This window comes from Fusarium poae, chromosome 3 (genome assembly GCF_019609905.1).
Source record: "Fusarium poae strain DAOMC 252244 chromosome 3, whole genome shotgun sequence".
Lineage (NCBI taxonomy): Eukaryota > Fungi > Ascomycota > Sordariomycetes > Hypocreales > Nectriaceae > Fusarium > Fusarium poae.
In genome coordinates, this window is record NC_058401.1 from 3,990,389 (window position 1) to 4,003,839 (window position 13,451).

A 13,451-nucleotide genomic window follows, 5' to 3' on the forward strand; every position below is an offset into this window, starting at 1 on the left:
ATATAATGGGCGTATTTCGTAGGCCTGGTCGAATGGTAGCTCTCAGGGTATTCGTTCTTATCGACGCAGTCGACATGGAGGCTTTGTAGTCGAGGCAGACTGATTGGCTGGTAGCTATCAGCGTTCCAGGTGCCTATAGTTATATCTCACACGGCGCTCAAGTCGGTGTGGACATACTGCATACGCGGAAGCAAACAGCCCAAGTCCTCGCAGGCGTGCATAAGCTCATTGTTACTATATGACACCTTGGCGCTGCGAGGAACGGAGATTAAAGCTGTTAATCGCTACCAACAGCTGCTGCTGCACACTACGTGGTAGATACCTGTGCCGCAGTATTTGTATCATCGATCGCGCCTTGGCTGCTGAAGCCCTCGAGTACTTTTGTGACCGATTCAAGGGTCAGATACTGAATGCGATCAAGCATGAGACTAAGCATACTCTTACATGTAGCCACGGTCTGTTACGTACTGGTGATGGCGCCGGCTGTCTGGTTGATGTTCTCATGAGCGTCGCCCTGGAGAGCGGGTGTCGATTTACAGGCAAAGGAGTCAGGTCAAAATTCGCCAGGACCCTGAGACGCTGTATTAACCAGTATGATACGTCTTCAATGCAGTTCAAGTATGGCAAAATATAAGTAGCAATTGTGCGGATTAAAGATTTAATCCCAATTTTCGTGGTACACGGGTCGAGTATGTGCAGCGCAAGGTAAATCAACTGTATGAGATACTAAAAACCCGGCATCTTGTCGAACAGAGTATACCTAATTCGACAATTGTTAGAACATCATTTCCCATATACTTTGGAGTTATTTCTTCTATAAATGTTGTCAAGAGGATAGGCGAGGGAGAATGCGAGTTTATGGCAAGTAAAATAATGCTAGGATGATTATATTATATTCTGGAGTAATACAAGACCATATTAAAATAAGATCGTCGTCGGAAATTACAAAAAAACATCAGGCATCAAGGTCATATCACGTGTCGTTAAGAATCATCTTCCGTCCCCCTTATCCTCTCGTCCCGTTTTCGTTGTCTTCTTCGGCTTAGTAGACGATGTGGTTGTAGTGGTTTTCTTGTTCTTTGTTTTCGTTCCCCCAGTACTCTTCGCTGTAGTGGTAGCTTTGGCCGGGGATCCCTGGACCTTCGCCTTGACAACCTTTGCTGATGTCTTGGGTTTTGCTGTAGATGTGGTCTTCGCCTTTGTCGAGGTTGCCTTCAACAAGGTTGTTGTGGATTTGGAGGCAGGCTTTTGACCTTGGACCTGTGCTGCAACTTTCGCGGTTGATTTGGCTGTTGAGCTGGTTTTGGACACTCTCGCAAGCTTGTAGACGTTGAGCCGTTTGGTCGCACCGCACTTTTGTGTCTTGTCGCCCTTGCATGCCATGCCGCATTGAGATGCTGGTGCTTCAACACTGCCATTGGAAGGTCCCTTCTTGCTGCAGTAACAATCCTGTCCCTTCTGAACACCCAAGTAAGGGTAACCTTTACTTGAACAAAATGCTGCGCAAATCTCGACAGTCATTTTGTTCTTATCGGTCATCTGTGCATCACCAAGAGCTCGGGCTTCAATACCTTCTGTATAGCAGCCAAGATACTTGGGGGGGCTGTTGACTCCTTCAGTGCTGACAGTTGGAGTGTACATAGTGTTGTTCCAAATGGATACTCGATTACCGGCGCCGCATTTCTGGGTAGAGTCGCCAGCACAAGGCATCTTGCAATCGCCATCCTGTGCAATAGTTGCCTGTGTCTTTGGCGCATATCCGCAATAACATTCTCGCCCATACTCCATGCCAAAGAGTGGGTAGTTGAGCTTGTTACAAAACGCGAAGCATGTATCTAGCGAAACGGAAGACCCTGTGAAAGACGCACTCGGTAGTGTGCGTCCACCTGCTCCTCCATCTGTGTAACAGCCTGTCCAGAGAGCAGCGCCATTGAGTGCTGTTATCGGTCCTTTGGGCTTTTCTGCCGGCTTGATCTTCCAGACACTCAGTCTATTGCCTGCACCGCAGTAGCTAAAAACATCGCCTTTGCACTTCATGGAGCATTGGGAGATGTCGTTCGTGTCGTATCCGCCGTTGCCGATGTCATTGCCACAGTAACATTCTTGCGAGTACTCGGTGCCAGCATAGGTCCAGCCACCTGCCTGGCAGAACGCGACGCATTTCTCATTGGTCATTCCTGCAGAATCTGCAGTGCGATCTGACGAGAGTGCTCGTCCAGAGCTACCTTCAGCCCAGCAGCCTTGGTAAGTGGCCATTCCCTTGGCGATTTCGGTCTGGCCGACAACAAGCTCGACTGGCGGCGTATAAGAAGTGTCGTTCCATATGGTGAGCAGACTAGGTCCTCCGCAATATTGTGTCATGTTTCCAGCGCATATCATCTTCCTTGTAGATGCGCAGGCTGAGGCTTTCATGTATGACGCACCGGCAGTAAGTTCTCCCGCACAATAGCACTCTTTACCCCATTCCATGCCAGCGAGAGGATAGCCTTGAGCTTTGCACGATGCTGTACAATACTCAATAGACATTTTGCCAGAGTTGGTAGCATATTTGTTTAGTGTTCGGCGAGTGCCTTCGGCAGCACAACCGACATAAGACCATGAACCGACCATGTCACCTGGAGAGGGATCAAACATGGATCCAAGACCTGCGTCTCCAAGGTCGTTTATAGCAGGTTTCGAGTCGCATACTGCTGGTGACGCTCTTCCTGGGCCACTGAAGGGCTTGATACAACCTGGAAGGGCATCAAGCATGCCTCGGACGTTCTCATCGACAAGAGGCGCCATCTCGGGACAGTTGTCGCTAAAGTAGGGCGTCTGCGAAGCAGCGAGCACGGGACATTTGGATATTTGGCCATTGATACTGTCGTTATTGAGGCACTTCTTGACAGCAGCCGCAAGCACAGCCTCGTCCCAGCCATTGAGAAAGTCGCCGTGAAACGCGTATCCAGTTGTGTCGCCATTGGCAAAGACGAATCTCCCGCCTTTGCTCTTGTCGATATCATTGACGCCATAGATAACCTCAAAGAAAAGCTGTGGGAGCTGTCGCGGATGGCTCGGGGGACAAATTCCGTTGTCTATCTGTGACAAGTAGGCGACATGACTCTGATCACGCTGGTATTCCTGACCATTCCAGCATGACTGGAAATGAATCTGAGCTCTCATACCATTGTTGCAGTCGGTCTTCCACATGTAGTTGCGCTCTTTTGAAGGTCCGGAACTATCAAGGCACGCAAAGCTGACTCTGTCTGCAATTGGACGACCTTTGAACCGAGAGTTACTGTATGTCTTGTTCTTGGAGTCGTAAGATCGTACAAAGTTGTCTCCAGACAACATCTTGAAGCCTGGAGGGAATGGCTCGATGTTTGACCTGTTCTCGCCACGACCGAGATAGTAAATGACGGTGCCACCGTTTGGCACCATCTGAAAACTGCCATTTGCATGCTGATAAAACAGCTGGGGTGTCCAGTAAGCTGACTTGTCGTCTTGCACTTCACAAGAAGTACATCTCGAGGCTTGTAGACTTTCGAATGTAGAGTCAATGCCGATGTTACTGGCACCGGAAAGTTTGTGAACGTGTGCTGAGAATGTTCCAGGGGCGATTATAGGGTCAACTCTTCCAGTTTGGATAACACTGCAAGACATTCTCCAGAATGCCTCAGCCCAGGCGACAAAGACCACAAGGCCAAGGAATCTTTTTGTGTTGGCCATTTTAATATGTATAAGTGGCAAGGAAACAAGGAGTAACGATTGACAAGTCCTTGTCCATTAGCCGTTGGAAAATAAAGATCAAACGGTATGAAAAAACATATTGTCGAGCCGGCTGGGACATCAACGTCTCAAATAGAGTCTGGTAGCCGATGACTCGGCGTAGGTTTGACGAGCAAAAAGCAAGCAGGTCAACCATTGTGGATGCCAACAAGCCTCGATCCAGATAAACATCAGAACCACATGGTACTCTATACCTCGTATGGTGTAGTTATGTCGTGGGCGTAGCTTCGGGACCTCTTTTTCCTGCAAAGGTCACATTCCAGAGGAGAGCCGTAAGAGGGACTAGGCTAGGCTCAATCCAAGCTGTCGCTGTCTTGATAGCTTCAAAGAAACCTTAATCGAGACATGTTGGCGCTACTAGCGCAGGCACCCGTGCTTGCAGGCCCAAAAGAAAACTCTATCCGGACAGTCAGTTTGTTGTCATTGGCAGTTGGACATGATAAGTTTATCATAAACGAGTTTTGGCCAGTTTGTACATACCAGTCCAATTTTGAGTTCCTGAGTTCCTGGGTCCATTAAATAACGAGCTGGGCCACTATCATCCCATCAAGGACCAAGATATCGGCGTTATTCTAACATTACAAATGTGACGAGATCTTTCAGCAATAGTTGGGATGATCATATCTTCTCGCGTCACCTCGTGGGTATGTGACGTTGGTGACATACTTTGCATAGAGATGCTGTTTTTGGCTGGAATGATTGAAAGCAGAGACGTTCAACAGATTGTGCATTCATGATGGTCTGGTCCCTCCTGCGACGAATGTCGAGTCAGAAGACTCTGTATATCCGAACAGCCAGGGTAAGGATGTTGTCTAGCCTGGAGGACCTAGTTAGAGGTAATGATGCCATGCTGCTTATAGGTTAGTCTCCCGGGTCAACCAACTTCATCAGGTTAATTCTAGAGATCTCTGGGTCTTGATCGTGCCATGTTTTTGATAGATGCTAACCGAGCATCGGGCAAGAGAACTAGGTTCGCCGGGCCGCATAGGAGACGCCACAGCCTATGTACGATGTCGAAGCAAGTTTACGTAGAAATTCCGACGATGACAAAGAATTATGTCTCCGATGGGACCAGCTTGTGGGAAATAAATAGTACCAAGGAATCAGGAATGTTGGCCGTTGAAGACCAGAGACAAGTTGACATGTTTTTGCCTGACAGCAATACTAGTAGTATCTTAAGGTGCTACCTTATGGCAGTCCAGTAACACATCATTCTATCTATACCTTAGAATGGTTGTCATGGACAAAACAAACACATCGGGGGTTTGAATATACTCTAGACTTGAATTTGAGGTTCCCCTGCTTATTTTAATTAAAGGGCCTCAAATCCCATCATCAGACGAATAACCATCCCCTGCTGTGCTTATCCCCTTGTCCAAGACACGTTCGTGCTATCATACCAGTGCTCACCGTTGAAGAAGGGATGATGCCTCTATTGTAAATATTCACAAAGCTTATCTAAGAATTAAAAAGCCAGAATCCTAGAATTTAATATTGTCCATGTGTATTGTTCCCTTTCAAGTGACGGAATCGAGGACAGAAACAACAACGGTAGACTACGACATTAGATAGTACCTCGCTTACCAGCAAAGCGCTGCAGACGTCACATGTACCCCTGTACTGTACGGCTGCACCAACCACTGAAGCCAACACTGAATGGATCCAATCTCCAGCTCCAATAATTACCCCAAACCTTGACACTTCCTCCGTACAACAATCAGTTGTCGTCTTGACTTGCCTTGACTTGCCTTGCCTTACCTCACCTTGTTCACCTTCAAGAATACCCTCTTCCGTTTTCTCTGCGACTTATTCTTATCCTTCGTGTCATTCTCTTGACTGCGTCTTCGAAATTCTTAAACCATCGCCGTTCATCGCTTGACGACTCGCGAACCGTTGCCAAATTGTCCACCGACCGCGATCGAGCCTGACCGCAAACAAATGATCCAGCAGCGGACGAAACGAAACGAAACATTCATCACGACTATATTGAACTCAGCAAGCTCGATAATATTCCCTATCCAATGAAGAGCTGCTAAACTTCGACCCTAATACCCCGTTGCGAGTCTGTCTTTACCATATTTAATACGCATTTTGGTCAATTCTGCATGTGCTTCCGCATTTTTAAAATTAATACGCCACTTTCAACCAACGAATTCCCGTCGACTCCTCGCCTCTATTCGACGTAGTTCAGCCCCTTGCTCGTCACCGAGTATATCCAACCCAATAGTCCGTTTCCCTCCTCGCGGCGCGGCTTGGCGGAATCCGGCGCGGAGGGATGCAGGCCTTAAAAGGACAAGCTGAGCTTGTGCGCAAGACAAAGGTGTGTTTGCTGTTCTTATGGCATTTGACGCAGTTCTGGACTGCATGGGGACATGATACTAACATTTGATAGCTTGCCCGCTCGTATCAGGAGCTTCTCGAGTACGATCCGTTCCCCTTGTCAACCAACTTTGCTAACACGTGCTACCCAGCGAATTCGCGAGCCACGATCTGAAATCCGTCGGTAACTACGCTCTTGGACGGTTGATCGGGAAAGGATCCTTTGGAAAAGTCTACCTCGCATCGCATAAGCTCACCAATGGCTCCAAGGTCCGCATTACATCAGCACAATCGCAACTTTTAGGCCAGTTACTGACCTTTAGCAGGTAGTCCTCAAGTCCGCCAACAAGGGGGACTCTAACCTCGCGCGCGAGATCCACCACCATCGTCAATTCATACATCCGCATATCGCGAGGTTGTATGAGGTTATTGTGACGGAGAACATGGTCTGGATGGTCCTCGAGTATTGTTCTGGTAGCTATCCTCAGATTCGGTACATCAATTCTCAAACTAACACTCTCAGGCGATGAACTCTACAACCATCTTCTCGAACACGGCCCTCTTCCTGTTGACAAAGTACAAAAGATATTTACACAGCTTGTTGGTGCGGTCAGCTACGTCCACAACCAATCATGTGTCCACCGCGATCTCAAGTTAGAGAATATCCTCTTCGACAAGCACGAAAACGTCAAGTTGGTTGATTTTGGGTTCACAAGAGAATACGAGGGCAGGACCAACCATCTGCAGACTTTCTGTGGGACAATCTGCTACTCGGCACCAGAGATGCTGAAAGGAGAGAAATACGCAGGTGAAAAGGTTGATGTTTGGAGTCTGGGTATCATTCTCTACGCACTTTTGTGCGGCGAGCTTCCTTTCGACGACGACGATGACAATGTGACCCGGACAAAGATCTTGAGCGAGGAGCCCAAATTCCCCGAAAATATGCCACTTGGTGCGATTCCGTTGATCAAGGCATTGTTGTCGAAACGACCGCTTTTGCGCCCATGTCTACCCGAGATTCTCTCTAATCCATTCCTGGCTGAGCATGCTCCTACGCAAAGAGCAATACTGAATGTTCAACAAGCGCCGCCTTTTTCCACACCTTTGGAGAAAGATTGCTTGCAGCGAATGCGCAGTGCTGGAGTTAATATTGATGGTGTCATAGAAAGCGTGCTTGCACAAAAGTGCGACGCTCTGGCTGGCTGGTGGGCTCTGTTGCTGGAAAAGGAACAGCGAAAAATGCAGCGCAGGGAGAAGAAGCGGAGGGAGAGGGAGACTGATAGTCGCAGCATACGACGATTATCCGCCGCTTCGAGCCGCCTGGAAAGAATGGCCCCGACGTTTCATGAATGGGACGATGCACATGCTGTTGGGCGGCAATTAAGGCTGGAGAAGTCGAATTCCCGAAACAGAGGTAGAAGCGAGCGAAGAAGTGCGCACTACGTTGACTACATCTTGTCTGATCTTCCGCAGCTTCCGGAAATTAGGGATTCGGGAGGACTGAATGTGGACAGCGACCAACCTCCGCCACCCATCGACAAGGACTCCATCCGATCCGCCTCGACGTCTCGCCAGCGCAGACCTATACCGCCCCCTAAGGAGGGCATGATACGCAGCGCCCGGTCTCGGGGCTCTACCCTTCATCTAGTCACTACCTCGGACGCCCTTGCTTCGACTACTAGTGACGAGCAACAACAGCAAAACGGCAGCGAGAGACCGCGAAGGAGACCAAGTCAGCCACTCATAACCCATTGGAAGAACATGACGCATTGGCTCGTCGAGAGCGCAACGCGGAGAAGACGTGGCCATGCCAGGCGAACCAGTCAGAGCACCCCCGACCTCCATAAGAAGGAGGGAAGCACGGTTAGCAGTAAAGATGGAAGCTCACGACCACAGACTAGCAAATACCCTGCCGCAACCTCGCCTGGAACGCAACCGACAGCCTCGCTACCGAAGGGCGTTGTGGCTAACGGCCAAAAGGTGGTTGCCAATACCCAGAGGACAGCTTCAGGAAGTCTGCCATCCCCAACGATGCAGCCTCCCCGACTCGCTACATCGTACAAACGGCAGTCATTGTCCCCTTCGCCTCTCACACCGAGATCGACTGTTCGCCGGTCGTCAGCTGGACTGCGAGGCCGAAAGTCGACGTCCTCCTCTGTGTCGTCAGTACGATCGATTCACCACCATCACCACACTCACTCCAAAGCGTCCTCAACAAGTTCAGCTGCCTCGTTCTCCACCTCCATGTCAAAAACACCTCTCCAACGAGGACACTCCCCTCACCATTCTGTAAAGGTTCTCCCAGCCACGCCCACCTCGGTTTCATTCCCTTCCAACATTCGCCTTGTTCGAGCTACGCCACCAACCTTGAGCATGTTTAACGAAGGCATGCCATCTGACGGTCCACCACAGGCTCCAGGATCGCCCAATCCTTTTGCATCGGGTATCATGTTTGCTAAGCGAAAGCGGAACTTGTTCAAAGGTCCAACTCTCAACAACTTTGGTGGACCTTCACAAGGTCAGCGCAACGGTGGATCTGGGTCGCATTCTCGCAGCGCTAGCGCCTCTGGTCTGGGACGTCGGTCTGGAGAAATCACCATTCAAGAGGAGGATGAAGGTTCAGAGATGGACGATGACGTGGAGGAAGTCGATGTCTTTAGCCCGGTAATAGGCGGTCCGGGCGAAACGATTGAGGAGCAAATCTTTGAAGAGAACGAACCTCAGCCCGAGTTGGAGCCTGCGCCCACCATCATCGCCAAGTCGGAAACCCAACCGTTGACGATGGCTGCCGGGAAGGCTCCCGCAAACTCATAGATCGTTCATCACCGTACCGTTCAAAAGTGCTTCAACGATTTGACGAAAAATACTAGTATAATTGTCTAAACGATGGGAGCGGTTTTTCTTTATCATGGGGTTATAAAAGCTTGCCGGTGTTCGCGCTTTGTGTTGACTTTGTGTCCTTTGTACGATTCTTAAGCTTTGTGACCCGTCGAGAGACGGAGTCCAGCCCTTTATGGATACCTCTTTTTGTTATATACGATTATGGAACTATAGAGCTAAACAGACTATTATTTATTTGCGATTGTGTCGAACGGATATGGCAGCGTCAATCAACCAAGATTGTCAATTGAACCAGACATGAAACAATCTTGGATCTATTAACCTAGCTTGTAAAGAGTCATTGAAGTTTGCTCCTTGAGGCAAACAGTTTTATTCAAACAGTCGTCACTTCAAAACTGTAACCAATATTCTTTACATGGAATGCGAGTGACTTCTCTTTCGGGACTTCTTGCTCAGGATGGCGTCTCGCTCCTCGCGCAGAGTGACCCAAATCCAAAACCACGTCATCGTCTCGATGAAGATAAAGGTGAAAAACAGACGGTTCTTGAGCATATCTCCGCCCCAGCCAGCAGGGCGATACGAAGGGTTGTGTCCGCTCGGGTGGGTGAGAGGTCCACGGGAGGACTTGTCGTATATGGGTGACGATGGGCCAAACAGGAAAATGTAGGCGACGAAAGTGAGGGAGAGGAATGATCGGATCGGAGCTTTTGGTTGTCTGTTAGCTACTATGGACTCGACGAAGCACTTGAAATGGAGATATACCTTGTGTACCCCAGTGAAAAACTAGACAGACCTCATCAGGCATGGAGAGAGAAACCAGATCGCTGAAACCGATGAAGATGAGGATCACAGCGAGAAAAGCAAGGGGAGAGCTTTGCGACTCGAAACCTCTGGCCAAGGGCTGTCGAGGATTTACGTTAGCTTACACGAGTTTGATATGCAAAGTCGATCATCGACCAGCTGCGACAGAGACTTACCATTCCCATGCTCTCGCCCATCATATATACAAGTGCCTGCTCATTGATGGAGCTTGGGCTGGTGAGGAAGAAGTAGCCGAGAGTAAGGTGAAAGAGGGATACAGAAGTAATAATAGTCTTGGCGGATATGAGAGCCATGATTGCAGTTTGATATCAATACAAGTAGAAGTTGGGTATCGTTGTCGTCTATGTCGAGATGAAGCCGTAAGGGGCGTGAAGAGAAGCTATCAAATAGCCAAGCTCTTTGAAACACAGAAGTCGTCAAGCAAAGGAGTGAAAAACGAAAGATTCGAGCAGGTGAACAAGTAACTACAACCTGCAAGCACTTGATCAAGTTGTGGTCACGTTGAACCCTCTTGATGTATACCTAAGGAAACAAAAAGCTGCCAGGGGCTCGAATTAGTTACACGTTGCGTCACATGCCGTGCTGTAGTGGGGTTCTTCCCATCTAAGGCTATTTGGCACGGCTGGCGAATCAGATTAGTAGGGTACCTTATAGCGATGTGGCTGTGCTTCAGTCTGTCTGTGGCTGCTCAGCTCTTTTGGGTCCTTGGAGCTGCGAGGTTACCCCAGTCGAGGCATTCGATCTGAGTACCTTAGTAATTACCATCAATTGTGTTCCTCAGTCTTACACAATCTCCAGATCCCGACTACATCTGCTTTATCATGTCGGATTCGAATAATCCGTCGCTGGATAAGCAACAGCACATCAAATATTGGCAGCGCTGTCACAAGACGTACCTACCATCACCTTACACAGCATATGACTCTACCCGACTCACCTTTGCATGCTTCATCATCTCATCATTGGATCTTCTCTCTGTTCCTTTGAGTTCATCTGAGCGCGATGCAATCCGGCGCTGGGTCCTCAGTCTGCAGCACCCAGAGGGTGGTTTCTGCGGAAGCTCAACGCACGCCTTGCCAGGACAGGAAGCTTACAAGGGTACCGCAAATATCGCAGCCACTTTCTTTGCGCTTGTGTTGCTGGGTCTAGCGGCTGAAAATGAAGACGAGGCAAAGTCAGCTTTCAAGGGGGTGGATAGAGTACGGTTGTTGAAATGGTTGAACGGCCTGCAAAGAGAAGATGGAAGTTTTGGGCAGAATTTATGGGATGGTGAAATTATGGGTGGAAGGGACATGCGACACAGCTATCTTGCAAGCTGCATTCGATGGATGTTGAGGGGAGATGTGAAGGAGGGGGATGAAGCGTGGGTGGATGATTTGGATGTTGAAAAAATGATTGCTCACATCAAAAGAGGCCAGGTAAGTCAATTGCATCTCACTCAAACTGTCTCTCACTAACACAACCAGACTTATGATGGCGGCGTGGCCGAGTCGTCACAACACGAGTCTCATGGTATGAAACTCGGATTTATCGCTCATGATGTTGGCTAACCTCAACAGCTGGATACGCATACTGCGCAATTGGTGCTCTTTCTCTATTAGACAGGCCATTAGACTCTACATTGGTCCATTCCCCCGAAAAGGCTATGGAAGTTGGGATTCCCAACCGCCAAGGTCTAATTCAGTTCCTCGCTTCTCGCCCATTTGCATACCTCCCTCAAGAAGAAGAAGACGATGAGGTGGAGGAAAACTTTATAGAGTCAAAGATTGGCACAGCTGACTATGGCCACATTGGCTTCAATGGGCGATGGAACAAAAAGGCTGATACATGTTACTGTTGGTGGGTTGGGGGTACCCTTGCGGTAAGTTTTTAGTGATTTACTAGACATTAGTCTCTGACATGTATAGATGCTCGGAAACCCCTCAATCATCAATGTGCTGCCCTCACGGCGGTATCTCTTGGACATTACGCAACATCGTATTGGAGGGTTCTCCAAGGCTGTCGGAGGGCCACCGGATATGTATCACTCATTCCTTGGTCTGGCTGCTCTTGCTACTATGGGCGATGAAGACTTGAAAAAGTTTGACGTTGGTTTATGCTGTAGTCAGGAGACGACGAGAAAGATACAAAGAGCGAGGGATGGGTTGTTGGAAAGTACGAGAGGTGAGAGAAAAGCTTGGAGTAGCGATGGTTTCTGGTAGTTAGCTACTCAATATAAACTGCTGTAAACATGCGAACAAATAGTTCCATGCGATCTTTGTGATAGATCAGCGGTTCAGGTAATGTTACACTCTTCGTATAAATTGGTGCATTCCGAAAACTATGTGATATATGATTCCTAGATGTAAACAAGAGAATCGCGATAGTAATAATCTTATTTATTTCTATTCCTTTACTATTCATTAATCACTTTCCCTTTGTGCTAAACTGAAGCCATCATGTCGCTCTAGGGTGAGTATTCTTGGTGTTCCCCCCACCTTCGGACCTGTTCGGCCCCGCCTCAACTCTCTCCGATCATCCCCCATATAATCTCGCCTCCACCAGCGGATTTGCAAGACTTCATCACTTCCCCAGACGCCATCTACAATGTCTTCCTCTACACCAAAAGATGCCGTTGATACGGCCGAGCCTACCAAGGCGAAAGAGACTGAGTCCAAGGTTTGGAGCGACGATAAGCGCCGAAAATTTGAGACGTAAGACAAGTCCGATATGTATCGTGATGCAGTGCTGATGACGCATGAACTTATACAGTAAATCCAAGAGCGAGTTCTATGACCCTTGCCAAGAGGCTGCGCAAGCAAGTTACAGATGTCTGTTTAGAAATGGAGGTGACAAGAACATGTGTGGAGAGTATTTCCAGTATGTTATCCCAGTGAATGCAACCGAGACATATTGACATTTTGACAGGGCCTATCGCGACTGCAAGCAAGAATGGGTACGTGCGACGAGCAACGGGTATAGCACTGCAGCTCCAAGACTAATTGTGTCTACAGACTGAGAAGCGAAGAAAAGAGGGACGCGGTTGGTTCTGAACGACAGCATCACAATCTGATGAAGCGCCTGAACATGGTCCACCAAGGGGGACTATTAATCGCCAAGGTATTGTAACATAGGGGAGTTTGATAAGCTTGTACTATATGGAGGCATGGTGTTTAAGAGTTTGGGTTCCTCAACATTAACGAGCTTGGCCTACCGCCAGCGCATGTATTTCAACAATTAAACAGTCCATCTCAACTGACTTGACCTGTCTGTCTATATGGTTACGTAAAGGCTGCTTGACTGAAGCAAGCGTCTCATCAAGATATTCGACTAAAAGGTTCCGTCCACGCAGATGTCATAACAACAAAGTTCCCCTCACGACGGCTGACTTGGGAGATATAGTTATGGTGCTATTTAACATGAGTTACAATATTAGTGTCGATTAAGAAATTATCATCACAATCTGACAGTCCCCAAGAGTCTTCACCGCCTTGGAGATTCGTGGAGCACAATTACTACAGCGTTTCCCAATCATATACTATTACATTCACGCCTCAAACTCACCCTTACACTTCCACGACGTTAACTTGTAGCCTGTGCCACCGACAAAGTGGGCGGTCATCCTCGACGACCAAGGGTTTCATGGGACAGCTTCTGCAACTATTAGAAAAAGTCGAAATGCCGTGAGACAAACACAGTGGTTAAGAGAATACCCACCCTCG

The 13,451-nt window shown here is 48.4% G+C and overlaps 5 protein-coding genes across 5 annotated transcripts; 3 read left to right on the plus strand and 2 right to left on the minus strand.

The window, feature by feature from the left end:
* Positions 1–990: 990 nt before the first annotated feature.
* FPOAC1_008725 (uncharacterized protein) lies at positions 991–3,708 on the minus strand (the record flags this gene model as incomplete). The annotated part of the gene is made up of 1 exon (XM_044853162.1): positions 991–3,708. The coding sequence occupies one exon, from the start codon at positions 3,706–3,708 to the stop codon at positions 991–993; it is 2,718 nt and encodes a 905-aa protein (XP_044705832.1).
* Positions 3,709–6,043: 2,335 nt separating this feature from the next.
* On the plus strand, positions 6,044–8,901 carry FPOAC1_008726 (uncharacterized protein; the record flags this gene model as incomplete). The annotated part of the gene is made up of 5 exons (XM_044853163.1): positions 6,044–6,088; positions 6,161–6,189; positions 6,240–6,357; positions 6,414–6,555; positions 6,611–8,901. 5 exons carry the CDS (start codon positions 6,044–6,046, stop codon positions 8,899–8,901), a joined length of 2,625 nt encoding a protein of 874 aa, XP_044705833.1.
* A 438-nt stretch (positions 8,902–9,339) lies between these two features.
* FPOAC1_008727 (uncharacterized protein) lies at positions 9,340–10,043 on the minus strand (the record flags this gene model as incomplete). The annotated part of the gene is made up of 3 exons (XM_044853164.1): positions 9,340–9,632; positions 9,691–9,829; positions 9,906–10,043. 3 exons carry the CDS (start codon positions 10,041–10,043, stop codon positions 9,340–9,342), a joined length of 570 nt encoding a protein of 189 aa, XP_044705834.1.
* Positions 10,044–10,571: 528 nt separating this feature from the next.
* On the plus strand, positions 10,572–11,951 carry FPOAC1_008728 (uncharacterized protein; the record flags this gene model as incomplete). Its single annotated transcript, XM_044853165.1, has 4 exons — positions 10,572–11,168; positions 11,217–11,262; positions 11,310–11,611; positions 11,658–11,951. The coding sequence occupies 4 exons, from the start codon at positions 10,572–10,574 to the stop codon at positions 11,949–11,951; spliced, it is 1,239 nt and encodes a 412-aa protein (XP_044705835.1).
* A 385-nt stretch (positions 11,952–12,336) lies between these two features.
* COX23 (Mitochondrial copper homeostasis protein) lies at positions 12,337–12,782 on the plus strand (the record flags this gene model as incomplete). Its single annotated transcript, XM_044853166.1, has 4 exons — positions 12,337–12,443; positions 12,502–12,609; positions 12,658–12,685; positions 12,744–12,782. The coding sequence occupies 4 exons, from the start codon at positions 12,337–12,339 to the stop codon at positions 12,780–12,782; spliced, it is 282 nt and encodes a 93-aa protein (XP_044705836.1).
* Between the last annotated feature and the right edge of the window lie 669 nt (positions 12,783–13,451).